The sequence below is a fragment of the Babylonia areolata genome, chromosome 26 (genome assembly GCF_041734735.1).
Source record: "Babylonia areolata isolate BAREFJ2019XMU chromosome 26, ASM4173473v1, whole genome shotgun sequence".
In the NCBI taxonomy this organism is placed as follows: domain Eukaryota; kingdom Metazoa; phylum Mollusca; class Gastropoda; order Neogastropoda; family Buccinidae; genus Babylonia; species Babylonia areolata.
The window spans coordinates 23,498,867-23,521,539 of NC_134901.1; the positions used below are offsets into that span (position 1 = coordinate 23,498,867).

Sequence of the window (22,673 nt, forward strand, 5' to 3'; positions counted from 1 at the left end):
TTTTCCCCCAACCCTTACCTTCTCCACCATTACCTTTCCATTCCAAATCCCGTTGGATACCTTCTTACCCCCTCCCTACCCTCCAACCTTGGATACCCCCTTACTCCCCCCCCCTCCCTACCACGCTAATTCCAATAATCATCTTCAATGCAGAGATGGAAGACTGCAGTCGTGAATGTCGTCGTGATGACGTGATCTTCAGCTGTGTCGTCGTCACTGAGTTGTCGTCGAGAGGTTAAGAATCCCTTCCCCCACCCCACCCCCAATCCCCCTTCCCTAAGATTCATTGCTGGACTGTGCTTTGCTGTCGAAGCCAGCATATAAACTTGAGCAGCTTCCAATCACTTACGTTTGTGTCAACGTTTCACTGTCAGTGCTATCTTTAATCACTATGGCAACAGGTGGTGAAGACGTTGATAGGCCTCTGTCCGAGGAAGAAGAGACAACTTTAGAGAAGATTTTTACTGCATTAGGATCACGACCAAAGACAGACTCGAAAGAAGCTTTGAGGCAATGGATGGCAAACGTTGTTGCGTCTCAACCATGGTTGTCAGCTGACATGCCGTCCGCAGAGTCAGTCAAGACCAGTAACCAGCAGCAGGGACACCATGAGTTTGCCGATTCTGAACCTCCTGTGGCTCAACATCTGGCTCAGCCCGTCATCAGCGTTGTGGGTCGCAAACCATGGCTGACAAAGTTTGGCGGCGAAGAAGGCTACGACTTATGGCGTCACCAACTTCTTAGCCTCCATCGTGAGAACCACTCGTCACAGGACATTGCTGACGCTATCCGAGCTTCGCTCCAAGGCAAGGCTGGTTCACTCCTGGTCAGCCTTGGCCCTGATGCTACAGTGGACGAGATACTAACGAAGCTTGACAGCATCTATGGGCAAGTGGACGAAGACGCTGATGTGTTGGCTGCTTTCTACAGCGCACGACAGGGACAGTCTGAGACAGTGGCTGACTGGAGCTGCAGGATTGAGGGTCTGTTTAGTCGTGTGCGCAGACTTTCAGACATAAATGGAGGCACTGATGAGGCACTGCGGCAGATGTTCTGGACAGGACTTCGGCAGGAACTTAAGGATGCATCCGCGTATCAGTTCGACACCATCAAGTCCTTTGACGAGCTTCGTAAGGCAATACGACGTGTCGAAAAACATCCTCTTGCCCCCGTAAAGACGGAGAAGACAGTATGCAACGTTACACAAAGCCAGCCCAGGAAAGACCACTCTGAATCGCTGGAGGCCATGGTCAAACAGCTTTCATCTGAGCTGAAGGCACTGAAACAAGAAATAAAATCAGTCCACAGCAAGAAGCCTGCAGATACCCAACACAGCGAGCGCAAAGACCACTATCAATTGTCGGGTCAAAACCGTCAGATGTCAAGTAACAACCAAGCATCAGACAACCCAGCTTGGTGCCAGGGACGGCACAACTCTTGGCAGGGAGGACGAATCCGTGATAACCGTCAAAGAGGAGAGGTTGTCTGCTACCGCTGTGGAGAGCCAGGTTACATCAGAATAGGCTGCAGGACGAACATTGAAGGAAAGGAAGGAATTTTTTGTTTAATGTCCCGTCACACATATCAGTGATTGAAGACATTTTGTAAAAGTATTTATGAATACATCTGTGTATTATCGGTTAGAAGGGGTGGGAGATGTTGATGAATGGAGGGTTGGGGGGAACTGGGCAAATGAGGGTAAAAATGTGGGTGAAATTTGAAAGAAAAACAAAACAAACAAACAAACAAAAAACCCCTCTAAATACAGTTACAGGAAATTACTTAAAGGACTTCGTAAAAGAGAAGTCGTTAAACTGACAAGCGAAACAACTGATAATTAATGCAAAAAGTCAAAAACATCAAAGTTCTCAGTCACTTGTGAAGACACACTTTCGTGTACAAAAGGCTTCATCAAGCTACAGTGAAAAATTATATGCTCAATTGTCAGGTTATTAAAGCATATACACTTGACAGAACAATACTTGGTCCGTAATGAATTTGATAATAGTCTGAGAGCTAAGCTCAGAATTGGTCTGCGAATCGGACCAAAGTCTGAGAGAGTCAACTGACGAGGTTTTAGACTTGAATTCAAGCACCTATAAAAGTCTCTTTCTAGTATATTGCTTATTTCCTTGTATGACAATGGGCAATATACTTTTATACTATCTATATGATTTTTTGCTCCCCTTTTTGCTGCCCTATCTGCTTGGTCGTTATAACGGAATCCAGTGTGGGATGGTATCCAACAAAAATCAACATTTGTACCCTTCACAAATAGGGAGTGCAATAAATACCTAATTTCAAAAAATAAATCTTCTCTTTGATTATTCTCAAAAAGGAGCAAACCTTTTAAGACAGATTGAGAATCAACACAAAATAGGATATTACTTATTATGATTGGTATATCAACAAGATGATTTAAAGCCATAAGGATGGCCACCAATTCAGCTGTAAAAATTGAATGTCCCTTACCTAAATAATATGATTTTTCTGTTTTTAGGTCAGGAATGACAAAAGCAGATCCTGCACTGCTATCATCCAGGACCGAGCCATCAGTGTAAACTTTTAAATGATAATCAAAATTTTCTTCTAATTCAATTCTGACAGATGCTGCTATTATATGTGGAGATTCTCCTTTTGTTGTGTCAGAAGCACATATGTTGACGTTTGCTTTTGTTAACTCCCAGGGAGGGACAGGTGGCACCAGAACACGAGGTGCCATATCATGCAGATCAATGTCTGAAGAATTTAAAATATCTGACACATATGTGCGAATGGTTTGTAGATTTGAAATATTTTGAGCATTTTTTGGAAAATCAATATCAGACCTAATTTTTAATTCCTCAAAATAAATTTAGCAGAACTTAATTTTCTGATTTCATCTAGTGGTAGAATACCCGCAAGCTTATAGAACATCTACGACGCAAGCAGGATTTTCGACATTAGCCTTCAGACCGGGGCATCTGCAAGGCAAACACGGCAAGCCCCAGTGCCATGAACAATTTGCAAAGGAAGACACGGACATCACCGATCTGGTCGGAACTGCCAACGAGACAAGTGTCGGTGTAGAGGGAATAGTTTATGGTCACTGTGTGCGTAGAGATGTTTGAAAGGGTGACGTCAACATTGCCAGTTTTCCTGCCATGGTAACATCAGGGAGGGATGAAGGTCGAGGTCGACGTTGACATTATGCAGTGGCTGCAGCAGAGCACATGTTCTGTGATATGGCTGTGCCTTGTCGATGAAACCGCTAATAGTGACCGTCTTGTTAGGTCTCACCGTTCTCCTGAATTTCTCTGCAGAGCGTATCAAGGCGACACGGTTCTTATTCTTGGCCAGCTGTCTCTCTTAGTGCCAGGCACCATAGGGCCAGGTACCATGGTGACTGACAAGCGTGGTGCTGCAGGTACTGGATGCCATGCTGTTTCTGACATTCTTTGCTTATTCTTTTAAGAAAATTGGTACCAAGCAACAATGGAGTCTTCTGGTTGTACGTGGTAGTGGGCACCACCAGTAAGAGGCATGGCTGGGGCTTGGTGCTGAGTCCAGGTACTGCCAAATCAGCTTTAATAAATCCAACGTATGGAAGAGTGTTTCCATCAGCACACTCCACACTCAACAGGCCCAACATTGCTAAGCTGAATAACATCACCATCAAACAGTCCTTTGTGGAGCTGCTGGAAGATCGTCTGGAATCCGCCTCTCTGGACAACCAGAATGTGGAGTCTGACTGGAGGACCCTGCGTGAGCTGATCTATAGTACAGCTTCAGAGACCCTGGGACCCATGACCAGAAAGCACAAAGACTGGTTTGATGAAAACTGTGATGAAATCAAGCAGCTTCTGGATGAGAAACGCCGTCTGCATCAAGCCCACCTGAGCAACCCAAAGTCCACATCAAAAAAGGATGCATACAGTGACATCCGCAGGACTGTTCAGCAAAAGTTACGCCAGATGCAGGATAAGTGGCTGAGTGACAAAGCTGATGAGATCCAGGGATATGCTGACAGGCACGATATGAAGAGGTTCTATGATGCCTTAAAAGAAGTCTACGGCCCCACATCCTCAGGATCATCCCCCCTCCTCAGTGCAGATGGGAATACCTTGATCACCGAGAAGGAGAACATTCTCGAACGATGGGCTGAGCACGTCAACAGTGTCTTAAATCGCCCTTCCTCCATAAATGATGAAGCCATAGATCGTCTCCCACAAGTCCCCACCAACGAAGCACTGGACGATCCGCCAACACTTCTTGAGACCCAGAAAGCAATCCGTCTGCTATCCAGTGGCAAAGCACCTGGCTCAGACTCCATACCAGCAGAGGTCTACAAGGATGGAGGCACTGTGCTGACTGAGAAGCTTCATCAGCTGTACTCACTCATGTGGAAAGAAGAGACGATCCCCCAGGATTTCAAAGATGCATCTATCATTCACTTGTACAAGCGAAAGGGGAACCGGCAAGCCTGTGATAACCATCGGGGCATTTCCTTGCTCTCCATCGCAGGCAAGATACTTGCCAGGATCCTACTTAACCGCCTCACAGCACACCTTGACCAAGGTCATTTGCCTGAGAGCCAATGTGGATTCCGGAAAGAGCGCGGAACCACTGACATGGTGTTTGCTGCAAGGCAGCTGCAAGAGAAATGTCAGGAGCAAAATGCTGATCTGTTCTCCACCTATGTCGACCTCACTAAGGCCTTCGACACCGTGAGTAGAGAGGGACTGTGGAAGATCATGGCCAAGTACGGATGCCCTCGGAAATTTATTTCCTTGGTCAGCCAATTCCATGAAGGCATGCAGGCTCGAGTCCAGGACAATGGTGAAACATCTGCTCCTTTTGCTGTCACAAATGGTGTCAAGCAAGGCTGCGTCCTGGCTCCAACGCTGTTCAGCCTCATGTTCTCTGCAATGCTTACTGATGCCTTCAGAGATGGCGATGTTGGAATCGGCCTAAAGTACCGAACAGATGGCAAGCTGTTTAACCTCAGAAGGCTTCAAGCAAAAACGAAGGTCATGACAGACATCATCAGAGACTTTTTGTTTGCTGATGATTGTGCCCTCAACGCTGGATCTGAAGCTGACATGCAACTCAGCGTCGACAAGTTTGCCACTGCCAGCAGGAACTTCGGCCTTACCATCAGCACGAGGAAAACTGAAGTTCTCCATCAGCCAGCCCCAGGGAAACCCTACGTTGAGCCCAACATCACAGTCAACGGTCAGAGACTCAGTGCGGTGGAGCGGTCCACATACCTTGGCAGCACACTGTCATGAAATGTGACAATCGACGATGAAGTGAACGTCAGGATTGCAAGAGCAAGCGCAGCTTTTGGTAGACTCAATGCAAATGTCTGGAACAGAAGAGGCATTAGTCTTGAGACCAAGCTAAAGGTCTACAGAGCAGTAGTTCTCCCCACACTACTGTACGCCTGCGAAACTTGGACAGTGTACCAACGACATGCCAAGAAGCTGAACCACTTCCACACAACATGCCTCAGGAAGCTACTGAACATCAAGTGGCAAGACAAGACCCCTGACACAGAGGTGCTCGCAAAAGCCAGTGGGTTCCTGACAGATGGGGCCACCAACACCAACAGGTGAGATATTCCTATCAAAATTGGACTGTACTTTGACTAAAAATCATGTGGATTTCAGTAAGTGTAACACAGCTTTGACTAACTTGAGTGACTCAGGAGCAGTCAGCATTGGAAGAACCACCACCACAAACACACACTTTGCAGATGACCTTAAATGTCTGGCAGGCAGTGAGCAAGAACTCATCGTACAAGTGTCTGTAACTAATTTAGAAAATGAAACTTCGATCAAGCATTATGTGAATCTTTTGTCAACAAATTTTGAGGATTTTGTGTTATCTTCGGTGGATTCTGAAAAATGGAATAGAATGGTGGGAGATAATAATGGAGATGAAAATGTTAAGAATTTGAATCCAAAGGTATCAAAGCAGATCAGTTGGTTTTCAGATTTTTTCAAACTACGCATGTTCATTAATTTTTGTAAAATAAAAGAAGTTGAATTGATAGATATTCATAGAATATTCCTGAAACTGTCAAAAACTGAAAGTAAGTAAATTAATTATCAGTCATAAATGTTACTGATGAAAAAAAATATGTCCAAAGGGACAGAGGACGCCAATGCCAGCACCGGGGAGGATGCTGCCAATGCCAGCACCCAGGACGCCACTGCCAGTCAGTTCGAGAAGGATGGAGCCACTGATGCCGACATGTGAGATATTCCTATCAAAGTCAGACTGTACAAACTAGAAATCATGTGGATTTCAGGAAGTGTAACATAGCTTTGATTGACTCATTTGAAGATATGTCAGCAGTCAGCACTGGAAGAACCACCACAGACAGGCTTTGCAGATGACCTAAAATGTCTGGCACGCAGTGAGCAAGAACACATCATATAAATATCTGTAAATTACTTAAAAACTGAAACTTGGTTAAAACATCACCTGAATCTTTTGTAAACAGATTTCTAGGATTTTGTGTTACCTTTTGTGGATTCTAAAAATGGAAGAGAATGGTGGGAGATTACAATGTAGATGAAAATGTTAGGAATGTAAATCCCAAAGAATCAAAGCATATTAATCAGTTTTCAGATTTTTTCAAACTTCACATATTTATTTTTGTAAAATAAAAGAAGTTGAAATGTTAGGTAATTATAGGTGTCATTTTTAGCTCTTTTCTCCTTAAAACTGTCAAAAACTGAAAGTAAGAGCGTTTAACTATTGAAATTTATCAGTCATAAATGTTACTGATGAAAAAATGTATGTCTAGGGGGACAGAGGACGCCTTGTGTCAGGTCAGGTCATTAGATCTGCTACTGGTAACCTGTAATCCAGTACAACCTGTTCAGGGTCGGGTTGCCGACGACTAAACCGGCACTTCCACCGCTCCCTTCTGGGACTGGTGAGGCGGGTGGCTAGACACCCTTATGGAGATCCATAAAAGGGCGTCGGCTCAGGAGAGCCACCGACGGCCATCTAGCTCCACTGTGCTGTGTGCATGCCACACGCAGTTGGCCCCCGGGGTGTGTCTACCCATGTATGCAAAGTCTGGATCCGGCAGAATCTGCGGAAGAAACCTATCGGTTCAACGGAGAGGAAGGCGGTTACAGCAACGCACTGTGGAGTGCAGAGAGCAAGATGAGACACCGAAAGGATATCTTGGTCATCCACTGCATCCGTGCTCATCCTCCAGTCATCTCGACTTAGTCTTGCCACTGGAAATTGGTGGACCCGGACGAGAGAGTGAGGTCGACGTTGCGCAACTCCTCTTCACTTTAAACAAACTCATCGCGCAAGTCATCAGTCATCCAAAATGACCTTTCATCCCTCATCATTTCATCACCCCCAAGTCCTGTGGCGACAGGCGAGCGACGAAACGACAGGTGTGGGTACACTGGCAGTCGCAGCCGCAGACCTGCACGCAGGCGGCTCAGGCCATAGGGTCGTTCTTCGTCGACAGGAGCAGCGATGGAGCTCGGCAGCCGTCTGAGCGTCTGAGCAGCCCTCTTTAGGAATGCACTGCTCACCTCCCTGGCATGAGGAAGGGGCTAGAAAAGGTGCCCTAAAAATTGCCTGCTCCATATCACCCTGGCCAGCATACCGCGGCTGGCGGGGACCCTACATCAGCGGTCGAAACAAAGAGAAAGAAAAGAAAAAAACAAGGATCGTTCCTCTCACCATTGGTGCTTGGAACATAAGGACTCTCCTGGACAGAGATAACGCAGACAGACCCCAAAGGAGAACAGCACTAGTTGCATCCGAACTCGCCAGATACAACATCGACATCGCAGCCTTGAGTGAGACTCGGCTTGCAGGCGAAGGCGAGCTCTGTGAATGGGGATCTGGTTACACCTTCTTCTGGAGTGGACGAGGAAGCGAAGAGCGACGTGAGGCTGGCGTTGGTTTTGCAGTAAAAACAGCACTTGTCAGCAAGCTAGCTGGAATCCCAAAGGGAGTCAACGATAGGCTTATGACCATGAAACTCCCACTGGCATCTGGCCAGAAGCACCTCACCATTGTCAGTGCCTACGCCCCAACCATGACCAACCCGGATGAAGTGAAGGCGAAGTTCTACGAGGACCTTCACTCTGTCATTGCTGCCATCCCTAAAGCAGACAAGCTCATCATTCTTGGGGACTTCAATGCTAGAGTTGGCTCTGACTACATCTCCTGGGATGGAGTGATTGGAAAGCACGGTGTGGGCCACTGCAACCCAAATGGATTGCTTTTGCTTCAGACCTGTGCAGAGCACGAACTGCTGATAACCAACACAGTTTTCTGCCTCCCTACCCGTAACAGGACGTCATGGATGCACCCTCGCTCAAAGCATTGGCATCTCATCGATTATGTCATCGTAAGGAAAAGGGATAGGCAAGATGTACGTGTAACAAAGACCATGTGCGGCGCTGAGTGTTGGACAGACCATCGCCTTGTAGTCTCGAAGCTGAATATTCGAATCCAACCCAAGAGACGCCCCCAAGGCCAGAAGGCTCCAAAACGGCTCAACATCGCTAAGCTGAAAAGCATCACCATCAAACAGTCCTTTGTGGAGCTGCTGGAAGATCGTCTGGAATCCGCCTCTCTGGACAACCAGAATGTGGAGTCTGACGGGAGGACCCTGCGTGAGCTGATCTATAGTACAGCTTCAGAGACCCTGGGACCCATGACCAGAAAGCACAAAGACTGGTTTGATGAAAACTGTGATGAAATCAAGCAGCTTCTGGATGAGAAACGCCGTCTGCATCAAGCCCACCTGAGCAACCCAAAGTCCACATCAAAAAAGGATGCATACAGTGACATCCGCAGGACTGTTCAGCAAAAGTTACGCCAGATGCAGGATAAGTGGCTGAGTGACAAAGCTGATGAGATCCAGGGATATGCTGACGGGCACGATATGAAGAGGTTCTATGATGCCTTAAAAGAAGTCTACGGCCCCACATCCTCAGGATCATCCCCCCTCCTCAGTGCAGATGGGAATACCTTGATCACCGAGAAGAACATTCTCGAACGATGGGCTGAGCACGTCAACAGTGTCTTAAATCGCCCTTCCTCCATAAATGATGAAGCCATAGATCGTCTCCCACAAGTCCCCACCAACGAAGCACTGGACGATCCGCCAACACTTCTTGAGACCCAGAAAGCAATCCGTCTGCTATCCAGTGGCAAAGCACCTGGCTCAGACTCCATACCAGCAGAGGTCTACAAGGATGGAGGCACTGTGCTGACTGAGAAGCTTCATCAGCTGTACTCACTCATGTGGAAAGAAGAGACGATCCCCCAGGATTTCAAAGATGCATCTATCATTCACTTGTACAAGCGAAAGGGGAACCGGCAAGCCTGTGATAACCATCGGGGCATTTCCTTGCTCTCCATCGCAGGCAAGATACTTGCCAGGATCCTACTTAACCGCCTCACAGCACACCTTGACCAAGGTCATTTGCCTGAGAGCCAATGTGGATTCCGGAAAGAGCGCGGAACCACTGACATGGTGTTTGCTGCAAGGCAGCTGCAAGAGAAATGTCAGGAGCAAAATGCTGATCTGTTCTCCACCTATGTCGACCTCACTAAGGCCTTCGACACCGTGAGTAGAGAGGGACTGTGGAAGATCATGGCCAAGTACGGATGCCCTCGGAAATTTATTTCCTTGGTCAGCCAATTCCATGAAGGCATGCAGGCTCGAGTCCAGGACAATGGTGAAACATCTGCTCCTTTTGCTGTCACAAATGGTGACAAGCAAGGCTGCGTCCTGGCTCCAACGCTGTTCAGCCTCATGTTCTCTGCAATGCTTACTGATGCCTTCAGAGATGGCGATGTTGGAATCGGCCTAAAGTACCGAACAGATGGCAAGCTGTTTAACCTCAGAAGGCTTCAAGCAAAAACGAAGGTCATGACAGACATCATCAGAGACTTTTTGTTTGCTGATGATTGTGCCCTCAACGCTGGATCTGAAGCTGACATGCAACTCAGCGTCGACAAGTTTGCCACTGCCAGCAGGAACTTCGGCCTTACCATCAGCACGAGGAAAACTGAAGTTCTCCATCAGCCAGCCCCAGGGAAACCCTACGTTGAGCCCAACATCACAGTCAACGGTCAGAGACTCAGTGCGGTGGAGCGGTCCACATACCTTGGCAGCACACTGTCATGAAATGTGACAATCGACGTTGAAGTGAACGTCAGGATTGCAAGAGCAAGCGCAGCTTTTGGTAGACTCAATGCAAATGTCTGGAACAGAAGAGGCATTAGTCTTGAGACCAAGCTAAAGGTCTACAGAGCAGTAGTTCTCCCCACACTACTGTACGCCTGCGAAACTTGGACAGTGTACCAACGACATGCCAAGAAGCTGAACCACTTCCACACAACATGCCTCAGGAAGCTACTGAACATCAAGTGGCAAGACAAGACCCCTGACACAGAGGTGCTCGCAAAAGCCAGTGGGTTCCTGACAGATGGGGCCACCAACACCAACAGGTGAGATATTCCTATCAAAATTGGACTGTACTTTGACTAAAAATCATGTGGATTTCAGTAAGTGTAACACAGCTTTGACTAACTTGAGTGACTCAGGAGCAGTCAGCATTGGAAGAACCACCACCACAAACACACACTTTGCAGATGACCTTAAATGTCTGGCAGGCAGTGAGCAAGAACTCATCGTACAAGTGTCTGTAACTAATTTAGAAAATGAAACTTCGATCAAGCATTATGTGAATCTTTTGTCAACAAATTTTGAGGATTTTGTGTTATCTTCGGTGGATTCTGAAAAATGGAATAGAATGGTGGGAGATAATAATGGAGATGAAAATGTTAAGAATTTGAATCCAAAGGTATCAAAGCAGATCAGTTGGTTTTCAGATTTTTTCAAACTACGCATGTTCATTAATTTTTGTAAAATAAAAGAAGTTGAATTGATAGATATTCATAGAATATTCCTGAAACTGTCAAAAACTGAAAGTAAGTAAATTAATTATCAGTCATAAATGTTACTGATGAAAAAAAATATGTCCAAAGGGACAGAGGACGCCAATGCCAGCACCGGGGAGGATGCTGCCGATGCAAGCACCCAGGACGCCACTGCCAGTCAGTTCGAGAAGGATGGAGCCACTGATGCCGACATGTGAGATATTCCTATCAAAGTCAGACTGTACTAACTAGAAATCATGTGGATTTCAGGAAGTGTAACATAGCTTTGATTGACTCATTTGAAGATTTGTCAGCAGTCAGCACTGGAAGAACCACCACAGACAGGCTTTGCAGATGACCTAAAATGTCTGGCACGCAGTGAGCAAGAACACATCATATAAATATCTGTAAATTACTTAAAAAATGAAACTTGGTTAAAACATCACCTGAATCTTTTGTAAACAGATTTCTAGGATTTTGTGTTACCTTTTGTGGATTCTAAAAATGGAAGAGAATGGTGGGAGATTACAATGTAGATGAAAATGTTAGGAATGTAAATCCCAAAGAATCAAAGCATATTAATCAGTTTTCAGATTTTTTCAAACTACACATATTTATTTTTGTAAAATAAAAGAAGTTGAAATGTTAGGTAATTATAGGTGTCATTTTTAGCTCTTTTCTCCTTAAAACTGTCAAAAACTGAAAGTAAGAGCGTTTAACTATTGAAATTTATCAGTCATAAATGTTACTGATGAAAAAATGTATGTCTAGGGGGACAGAGGACGCCTACACCAGCACCGGGGAGGACGCTGCTGATGCCAGCAGCCGAGGACGCCGCAGCCAGTGGGTTTCTGACAGATGGGGCCACCAACACCAACAGGTGAGATATTCCTATCAAAATTGGACTGTACTTTGACTAAAAATCATGTGGATTTCAGTAAGTGTAACACAGCTTTGACTAACTTGAGTGACTCAGGAGCAGTCAGCATTGGAAGAACCACCACCACAAACACACACTTTGCAGATGACCTTAAATGTCTGGCAGGCAGTGAGCAAGAACTCATCGTACAAGTATGTAACTAATTTAGAAAATGAAACTTCGATCAAGCATTATGTGAATCTTTTGTAAAGAAAATTTGAGGATTTTGACCAACTTTGGCAGATTCTATATATGGAATAGAATGGTGGGAGATTACAGAAAAGTTGAAAATGTTAATTTTTATGTAAGATTTTTTTCAAGCAATGGATATTTATCTTGGCAAAATAAAAGGAATTAAATTGTGAATTAATATTGATAGGTATAATTTTTGGCAGGTTTTTCCTTGAAACTGTCCAAAACGAAATTAAGTGGGTTTAACTATTGAAATGAAGTATGTGTCATAAATGTTACTGATGAAAAAATTTATGTCCAGATGGACAGAGGTCGTCGACACGACACCGCTGCTGCCAGTGGGTTCGAGACAGATGGAGCCTCCGACGCCGACAGGTGAGGTATTACTATGTAAATGAGACTATACTTTAAACCAGAAATGATGTGGATTTCAGGAAGTGTAACGTAGCTTTGACTCACTTGAAAATTATATCAGTCCGCATGGGAAGAACTAGCACAAACATAGGCTCTGCAGATGACATTAAATTTCTGGCAGGTAGCCAACAGGAACTCGTGATGCAAGTGTCTGTAATCCATTAAAAAAAATGAAACAACATGCATATTTACATTCTTAAAATGCTGAATCAGAAGGAAATGTCCTGATTCTGCCATGGCACTTCCTGATGAACAGCAAGAAATAAGTCGCCAAATACAGAAATGGGTGCTAAGGACAGTGATACGGACCTGTGAACTCCTTACTGAGCTATGTTAGTGACCAGTTCGCCATGGAACGCAACTGGCGTGATGGAGGCATTTGCAATTAGTGATGCTTGCAACCTCTATGGAATGAAAATCAAAGGTGAATGATGTCTCTGGAGAAAACGAATATATTAGGAAATGTTAATAATGAATGCTAGCAAATGCAATGATACATGCCAACTGTTACTAGAAGACATTTATAAAAATGATGCACTAGTTGTCAAAATGGTACAGTATGCAGCACTATATACCAATAATGTTTTAGCATAACTATTGTTTTGTAAGCTGAACCATTGGCTTTATTTGATATATTTTTGCTTGAAAAAAGCCCCTCTCCCTTTCCCAAGATCCCAGAAAGCCCTGACACCATTCATGTTTAAATACTTTGACAGTCTTAAATGTATTTGACCATTTGTATGTGGGCATGTTATCAGGGATCTGTGACATGAACAAGGGACTTCGTGAGGCCTCTGAAAAAGCTAAGTCAACCCTTCCCCCCTTATCTCTCCATTCTCTCTCTGTCTCTGTCTTGTCTGTCCATGTGCGTGTGTGTGTGTGCGTGTGTGTGCGTGTGTGTCCGTCCATTTCTCTCTCCCTGGATGGTTGCCCTGAGTGGATGTGTGCACCGAGTTCAGCATGGTGTTGAGCCTAACCCTTCCTAACCCTAACACACTGCACAGTATGGATGCTCTGTGTGTGTGTGTGTGTGTGTGGATTGTGAAGAACAAATAAGTGTGGCGCGAATGCCCTGAGTTTCCTAGTTTTCAGGCAGCCCACTGAGGACAGCGCCACGACTTGAGAAACACCGGGGCTGAGCAGGATACTGCCTGCGGGATCCAGGAACATGGGGCCACCACTACTTTAGGGTGAGGGACTGCTGTCAAAATCAGGTCTTGTGCCTTGACTAGATGTAAAGACAGACAAGACAGTAAGGCACTCCTATCAAAATCAGACTGTACTTAACCCCTTCACTGCCACAGTAAATAACCCTTTTAATTACACATACTTAACCGTGACCCAACTAGTGCAGACTCCAGCAGGGGTCTGACATTCCTGCCAGATAGAAAATTTCCTTTTTGGATTGCTGTGTGCCAGACCTAATTTTAACTTTTTTGGGGTAGGTTCACCAAAGTTTTCACTGCTCATTCATTTATAGAGCTATCTCAAAGATTTTTGGCATGTTTTTTTCCCTCATACCCTTGGCAATGAAGTGACAGCATTATGTTGTGATGTTTCCAATTTTTGTGTTATCCTTGGTAATGTATATTTAAAAAACAACACACTTTCAGATTATACACTCACACACTCCTGACCATAAAACAACAAACGTACTGGAAAAATGGGTTTTCTTGTACATTTACTGAGAATGAAAATACATCACTCAGTGTTAGTGCCAGTACACAAACTTAGCATGGTAACCCATGAAACAACCCTACTGGTATTACTGCGTGGCAGGGCAAAATACTGCTTTTCTTGGTATGTTCACTGAACAGTTCATTGCTCATTCAGTTATTGAGATATCTCAAAGATATTTGGCATGTTTTTTTCTCACATCCTTGGCTTTGATGTGACAGTACAATTATTTGATATTGGTAGAGTAAATATGGATACACATGATATTTAAAAAAAACACTCACTTTCAGATCGTAAACACATATTACACAACCTAAAATCATACAAGTACAGGAAATACTGGCTTTCTTTGTACATTTACAAACTCGGAATGAAAATATGTAAGTTGCAGGTAGTGCCAGTGCACAAACATGGCATGGTAGCCCATGAAACAACCCTACTGGTATTTGTACGCACGGAAGGACTTGGCCAGGGCAAAATATATTCACTGAATAGAAATCATATTAGGCTTAGGCTTTGCAGATGACAGTAAATGTGTGGCAGGCAGTGAGCAGGAACTCATTATATAGATGCCTGTAACTTTTAAAAAAATGAAACTGGGATAAAACAATCTAAATCTTTTGTTAACAAATATTCAGGAATTTGTGACACCTTGGATTGTAAAAAGTGGAATAGAATGGTGGGAGACAACAATGCAGATGAAATTATCAATTTAGATCCAAAAAACACCAAAGCAGATCAATCGATTTTTAGATTTTTTCAAACTGTGAATAATTGTTTATCTTGGCAAAGTAAAAGGAGTTGGATTGTTAAAAATTTATAGGTATCATTTTTGGCTCTTTTTTTTTTTTTTTTTTTTTTTTTGAAACTCAAAAGCGAAATTGTGTTACTATTAAAATAAGTATCATAAGTATCAATGACAAAAAAAATATATGTCCAGGGGGACAGAGGGTGCCAACGCCAGCAATGGGGAGGACGCTACCACTGCCAGTGGGTTCCAGACAGATGGAGCCACCGACACTGACAGGTGAGATATTCCTGTCAAAATCAGACTTTACTTAAAACTAGAAATCATGTGGATTTCTGGAAGTGTAACATAGCTTTAGCTGACCCACTTGAAGATCATGTCAGCAGTCAGCAATGGAAGAACCACCACCACAAACACTGGCTTTGCAGATGACCATAAATGTCTGGCAGGCAGTGAGCAAGAACTCATCATACAAATGTGTAATAACTAATTTAGAAAATGAAATTTGGATAAAGCATGACCTGAATATTTTGTGAACAAATTTTTTTAGGATTTTTTGACAACTTTGGTGGATTCTATAAAATGGAAGAGAATGGTGGGAGATTACAACGTTGATGAAAATGTTAGGATTTAAATCCAAAAGCAGATTAATCAGTTTTCAGATTTTTTCAAACTACACATTTATTTTGGTAAAATAAAAGGAGTTGAATTGTTAGATAATTATAGGTGTCATTTTTGGCTCTTTTTTCCTTAACTGTCAAAAACTGAAAGTAAGTGCGTTTAGGTATTAAAATTATCACTCATAAATGTTACTGATGAAAAAATGTATGTCTAGGGGGACAGAGGACGCCTACACCAGCACCGGTGAGGACGCTGCCAATGCCATCGCCGAGGACGCGCAGCCAGTGGGTTCCAGACAGATGGGGCCACCAACACCGACAGGTGAGATATTCCTATCAAAATTGGACTGTACTTTGACTAAAAATCATGTGGATTTCAGTAAGTGTAACACAGCTTTGACTAACTTGAGTGACTCAGGAGCAGTCAGCATTGGAAGAACCACCACCACAAACACACACTTTGCAGATGACCTTAAATGTCTGGCAGGCAGTGAGCAAGAACTCATCGTACAAGTATGTAACTAATTTAGAAAATGAAACTTCGATCAAGCATTATGTGAATCTTTTGTCACAAATTTTGAGGATTTTGTGTTATCTTTGGTGGATTCTGAAAAATGGAATAGAATGGTGGGAGATAATAATGGAGATGAAAATGTTAAGAATTTGAATCCAAAGGTTTCAAAAGCAGATCATTTGGTTTTCAGATTTTTTCAAACTACGGATGTTCATTAATTTTTGTAAAATAAAAGAAGTTGAATTGATAGATACTCTAGAATATTCCTGAAACTGTCAAAAACTGAAAGTAAGTAAATTAATTATCAGTCATAAATGTTACTGATGAAAAAAAATATGTCCAAAGGGACAGAGGACGCCAATGCCAGCACCGGGGAGGATGCTGCCGATGCCAGCACCCAGGATGCCACTGCCAGTCAGTTCGAGAAGGATGGAGCCACTGACGCCGACATGTGAGATATTCCTATCAAAGTCAGACTGTACTAACTAGAAATCATGTGGATTTCAGGAAGTGTAACATAGCTTTGATTGACTCATTTGAAGATATGTCAGCAGTCAGCACTGGAAGAACCACCACAGACAGGCTTTGCAGATGACCTAAAATGTCTGGCACGCAGTGAGCAAGAACACATCATTTAAATATCTGTAAATTACTTAAAAAATGAAACTTGGTTAAAACATCACCTGAATCTTTTGTAAACAGATTTCTAGGATTTTGTGTTACCTTCTGTGGATTCTAAAAATGGAAGAGAATGGTGGGAGATTACAATGTAGATGAAAATGTTAGGAATGTAAATCCCAAAGAATCAAAGCATATTAATCAGTTTTCAGATTTTTTCAAACTACACATATTTATTTTTGTAAAATAAAAGAAGTTGAAATGTTAGGTAATTATAGGTGTCATTTTTAGCTCTTTTCTCCTTAAAACTGTCAAAAACTGAAAGTAAGAGCGTTTAACTATTGAAATTTATCAGTCATAAATGTTACTGATGAAAAAATGTATGTCTAGGGGGACAGAGGACGCCTACACCAGCACCGGGGAGGACGCTGCCGATGCCAGCGCCGAGGACGCCGCAGCCAGTGGGTTCCTGACAGATGGGGCCACCGACACCGACAGGTGAGATATTCCTATCAAAATTGGACTGTACTTTGACTAAAAATCATGTGGATTTCAGTAAGTGTAACACAGCTTTGACTAACTTGAGTGACTCAGGAGCAGTCAGCATTGGAAGAACCACCACCACAAACACACACTTTGCAGATGACCTTAAATGTCTGGCAGGCAGTGAGCAAGAACTCATCATACAAGTATGTAACTAATTTAGAAAATGAAACTTCGATCAAGCATTATGTGAATCTTTTGTCAACAAATTTTGAGGATTTTGTGTTATCTTTGGTGGATTCTGAAGAATGGAATAGAATGGTGAGAGATAATAATGGAGATGAAAATGTTCAGAATTTGAATCCAAAGGTATGAAAAGCAGATCAGTCGGTTTTCAGATTTTTTCAAACTACGCATGTTCATTAATTTTTGTAAAATAAAAGAAGTTGAATTGATAGATACTCTAGAATATTCCTGAAACTGTCAAAAACTGAAAGTAAGTAAATTAATTATCAGTCATAAATGTTACTGATGAAAAAAAATATGTCCAAAGGGACAGAGGACGCCAATGCCAGCACCGGGGAGGATGCTGCCGATGCCAGCACCCAGGATGCCACTGCCAGTCAGTTCGAGAAGGATGGAGCCACTGACGCCGACATGTGAGATATTCCTATCAAAGTCAGACTGTACTAACTAGAAATCATGTGGATTTCAGGAAGTGTAACATAGCTTTGATTGACTCATTTGAAGATATGTCAGCAGTCAGCACTGGAAGAACCACCACAAAGACAGGATTTGCAGATGACCTAAAATTTCTGGCACGCAGTGAGCAAGAACACATCATTTAAATATCTGTAAATTACTTAAAAACTGAAACTTGGTTAAAACATCACCTGAATCTTTTGTAAACAGATTTCTAGGATTTTGTGTTACCTTCTGTGGATTCTAAAAATGGAAGAGAATGGTGGGAGATTACAATGTAGATGAAAATGTTAGGAATGTAAATCCCAAAGAATCAAAGCATATTAATCAGTTTTCAGATTTTTTCAAACTACACATATTTATTTTTGTAAAATAAAAGAAGTTGAAATGTTAGGTAATTATAGGTGTCATTTTTAGCTCTTTTCTCCTTAAAACTGTCAAAAACTGAAAGTAAGAGCGTTTAACTATTGAAATTTATCAGTCATAAATGTTACCGATGAAAAAATGTATGTCTAGGGGGACAGAGGACGCCTACACCAGCACCGGTGAGGACGCTGCCGATGCCAGCGCCGAGGACGACGCAGCCAGTGGGTTCCTGACAGATGGGGCCACCAACACCGACAGGTGAGATATTCCTATCAAAATTGGACTGTACTTTGACTAAAAATCATGTGGATTTCAGTAAGTGTAACACAGCTTTGACTAACTTGAGTGACTCAGGAGCAGTCAGCATTGGAAGAACCACCACCACAAACACACACTTTGCAGATGACCTTAAATGTCTGGCAGGCAGTGAGCAAGAACTCGTCTTACAAGTATGTAACTAATTTAGAAAAGAAACTTCGATCAAGCATTATGTGAATCTTTTGTCTACAAATTTTGAGGATTTTGTGTTATCTTTGGTGGATTCTGAAAAATGGAATAGAAAGGTGGGAGATAATAATGGAGATGAAAATGTTAAGAATTTGAATCCAAAGGTATCAAAAGCAGATCAGTCGGTTTTCAGATTTTTTCAAACTACGCATGTTCATTAATTTTTGTAAAATAAAAGATGTTGAATTGATAGATACTTTAGAATATTCCTGAAATTGTCAAAAACTGAAAGTAAGTAAATTAATTATCAGTCATAAATGTTACTGATGAAAAAAAATATGTCCAAAGGGACATAGGACGCCAATGCCAGCACCAGGGAGGATGCTGCCGATGCCAGCACCCAGGACGCCACTGCCAGTCAGTTTGAGAAGGATGGAGCCACTGATGCCGACATGTGAGATATTCCTATCAAAGTCAGACTGTACTAACTAGAAATCATGTGGATTTCAGGAAGTGTAACATAGCTTTGATTGACTCATTTGAAGATTTGTCAGCAGTCAGCACTGGAAGAACCACCACAGACAGGCTTTGCAGATGACCTAAAATGTCTGGCACGCAGTGAGCAAGAACACATCATATAAATATCTGTAAATTACTTAAAAACTGAAACTTGGTTAAAACATCACCTGAATCTTTTGTAAACAGATTTCTAGGATTTTGTGTTACCTTCTGTGGATTCTAAAAATGGAAGAGAATGGTGGGAGATTACAATGTAGATGAAAATGTTAGGAATGTAAATCCCCAAGAATCAAAGCATATTAATCAGTTTTCAGATTTTTTCAAACTACAGATATTTATTTTTGTAAAATAAAAGAAGTTGAAATGTTAGGTAATTATAGGTGTCATTTTTTAGCTCTTTTCTCCTTCAAACTGTCAAAAACTGAAAGTAAGAGCGTTTAACTATTGAAATTTATCAGTCATAAATGTTACTGATGAAAAAATGTATGTCTAGGGGGACAGAGGACGCCTACACCAGCACCGGTGAGGACGCTGCCGATGCCAGCGCCGAGGACGACGCAGCCAGTGGGTTCCTGACAGATGGGGCCACCAACACCAACAGGTGAGATATTCCTATCAAAATTGGACTGTACTTTGACTAAAAATCATGTGGATTTCAGTAAGTGTAACACAGCTTTGACTAACTTGAGTGACTCAGGAGCAGTCAGCATTGGAAGAACCACCACCACAAACACACACTTTGCAGATGACCTTAAATGTCTGGCAGGCAGTGAGCAAGAACTCGTCTTACAAGTATGTAACTAATTTAGAAAAGAAACTTCGATCAAGCATTATGTGAATCTTTTGTCTACAAATTTTGAGGATTTTGTGTTATCTTTGGTGGATTCTGAAAAATGGAATAGAAAGGTGGGAGATAATAATGGAGATGAAAATGTTAAGAATTTGAATCCAAAGGTATCAAAAGCAGATCAGTCGGTTTTCAGATTTTTTCAAACTACGCATGTTCATTAATTTTTGTAAAATAAAAGAAGTTGAATTGATAGATACTTTAGAATATTCCTGAAACTGTCAAAAACTGAAAGTAAGTAAATTAATTATCAGTCATAAATGTTACTGATGAAAAAAATATATGTCAAGAGGGACAGAGGACGCCAATGCCAGCACCGGGGAGGATGCTGCCGATGCAAGCACCCAGGACGCCACTCCCAGTCAGTTCGAGAAGGATGGAGCCACTGACGCCGACATGTGAGATATTCCTATCAAAGTCAGACTGTACTAACTAGAAATCATGTGGATTTCAGGAAGTGTAACATAGCTTTGATTGACTCATTTGAAGATATGTCAGCAGTCAGCACTGGAAGAACCACCACAAAGACAGGCTTTGCAGATGACCTAAAATGTCTGGCACGCAGTGAGCAAGAACACATCATTTAAATATCTGTAAATTACTTAAAAAATGAAACTTGGTTAAAACATCACCTGAATCTTTTGTAAACAGATTTCTAGGATTTTGTGTTACCTTCTGTGGATTCTAAAAATGGAAGAGAATGGTGGGAGATTACAATGTAGATGAAAATGTTAGGAATTTAAATCCCAAAGAATCAAAGCATATTAATCAGTTTTCAGATTTTTTCAAACTACACATATTTATTTTTGTAAAATAAAAGAAGTTGAAATGTTAGGTAATTATAGGTGTCATTTTTAGCTCTTTTCTCCTTAAAACTGTCAAAAACTGAAAGTAAGAGCGTTTAACTATTGAAATTTATCAGTCATAAATGTTACTGATGAAAAAATGTATGTCTAGGGGGACAGAGGACGCCTACACCAGCACCGGGGAGGACGCTGCCGATGCCAGCGCCGAGGACGACGCAGCCAGTGGGTTCCTGACAGATGGGGCCACCGACACAGACAGGTGAGATATTCCTATCAAAATTGGACTGTACTTTGACTAAAAATCATGTGGATTTCAGTAAGTGTAACACAGCTTTGACTAACTTGAGTGACTCAGGAGCAGTCAGCATTGGAAGAACCACCACCACAAACACACACTTTGCAGATGACCTTAAATGTCTGGCAGGCAGTGAGCAAGAACTCATCGTACAAGCGTCTGTAACTAATTTAGAAAATGAAACTTCGATCAAGCATTATGTGAATCTTTTGTCAACAAATTTTGAGGATTTTGTGTTATCTTTGGTGGATTCTGAAAAATGGAATAGAAAGGTGGGAGATAATAATGGAGATGAAAATGTTAAGAATTTGAATCCAAAGGTATCAAAGCGGATCAGTTCGTTTTCAGATTTTTTCAAACTACGCATGTTCATTAATTTTTGTAAAATAAAAGAAGTTGAATTGATAGATATTCATAGAATATTCCTGAAACTGTCAAAAACTGAAAGTAAGTAAATTAATTATCAGTCATAAATGTTACTGATGAAAAAAAATGTCCAAAGGGACAGAGGACGCCAATGCCAGCACCGGGGAGGATGCTGCCGATGCCAGCACCCAGGACGCCACTGCCAGTCAGTTCGAGAAGGATGGAGCCACTGATGCCGACATGTGAGATATTCCTATCAAAGTCAGACTGTACTAACTAGAAATCATGTGGATTTCAGGAAGTGTAACATAGCTTTGATTGACTCATTTGAAGATTTGTCAGCAGTCAGCACTGGAAGAACCACCACAGACAGGCTTTGCAGATGACCTAAAATGTCTGGCACGCAGTGAGCAAGAACACATCATATAAATATCTGTAAATTACTTAAAAAATGAAACTTGGTTAAAACATCACCTGAATCTTTTGTAAACAGATTTCTAGGATTTTGTGTTACCTTCTGTGGATTCTAAAAATGGAAGAGAATGGTGGGAGATTACAATGTAGATGAAAATGTTAGGAATGTAAATCCCAAAGAATCAAAGCATATTAATCAGTTTTCAGATTTTTTCAAACTACACATATTTATTTTTGTAAAATAAAAGAAGTTGAAATGTTAGGTAATTATAGGTGTCATTTTTAGCTCTTTTCTCCTTAAAACTGTCAAAAACTGAAAGTAAGAGCGTTTAACTATTGAAATTTATCAGTCATAAATGTTACTGATGAAAAAATGTATGTCTAGGGGGACAGAGGACGCCTACACCAGCACCGGGGAGGACGCTGCCGATGCCAGCGCCGAGGACGCCGCAGCCAGTGGGTTCCTGACAGATGGGGCCACCAACACCGACAGGTGAGATATTCCTATCAAAATTGGACTGTACTTTGACTAAAAATCATGTGGATTTCAGTAAGTGTAACACAGCTTTGACTAACTTGAGTGACTCAGGAGCAGTCAGCATTGGAAGAACCACCACCACAAACACACACTTTGCAGATGACCTTAAATGTCTGGCAGGCAGTGAGCAAGAACTCATCGTACAAGTGTCTGTAACTAATTTAGAAAATGAAACTTCGATCAAGCATTATGTGAATCTTTTGTCAACAAATTTTGAGGATTTTGTGTTCGGTGGATTCTGAGAAATGGGAAAAATAGAAAA

General features: G+C 42.3%; 2 protein-coding genes across 2 annotated transcripts in view; one reads left to right on the forward strand and one right to left on the reverse strand.

Moving 5' to 3' along the window:
* The window catches only part of LOC143300514 (D-aspartate oxidase-like), a 73,117-nt gene that overhangs the window by 17,671 nt on the left and 32,773 nt on the right, over positions 1 to 22,673 (reverse strand). The window lies entirely within an intron of this gene.
* Positions 383 to 22,673, forward strand: part of LOC143300785 (uncharacterized) — a 23,051-nt gene continuing 760 nt past the window's right edge. The window contains exons 1-2 of the mRNA XM_076614715.1: positions 383 to 1,508; positions 15,720 to 15,781. Of these exons, the coding sequence (XP_076470830.1) occupies positions 392 to 1,508; positions 15,720 to 15,781 (1,179 nt within the window). The 5' untranslated portion in view covers positions 383 to 391. The remainder of the gene's footprint in view (positions 1,509 to 15,719; positions 15,782 to 22,673) is intronic.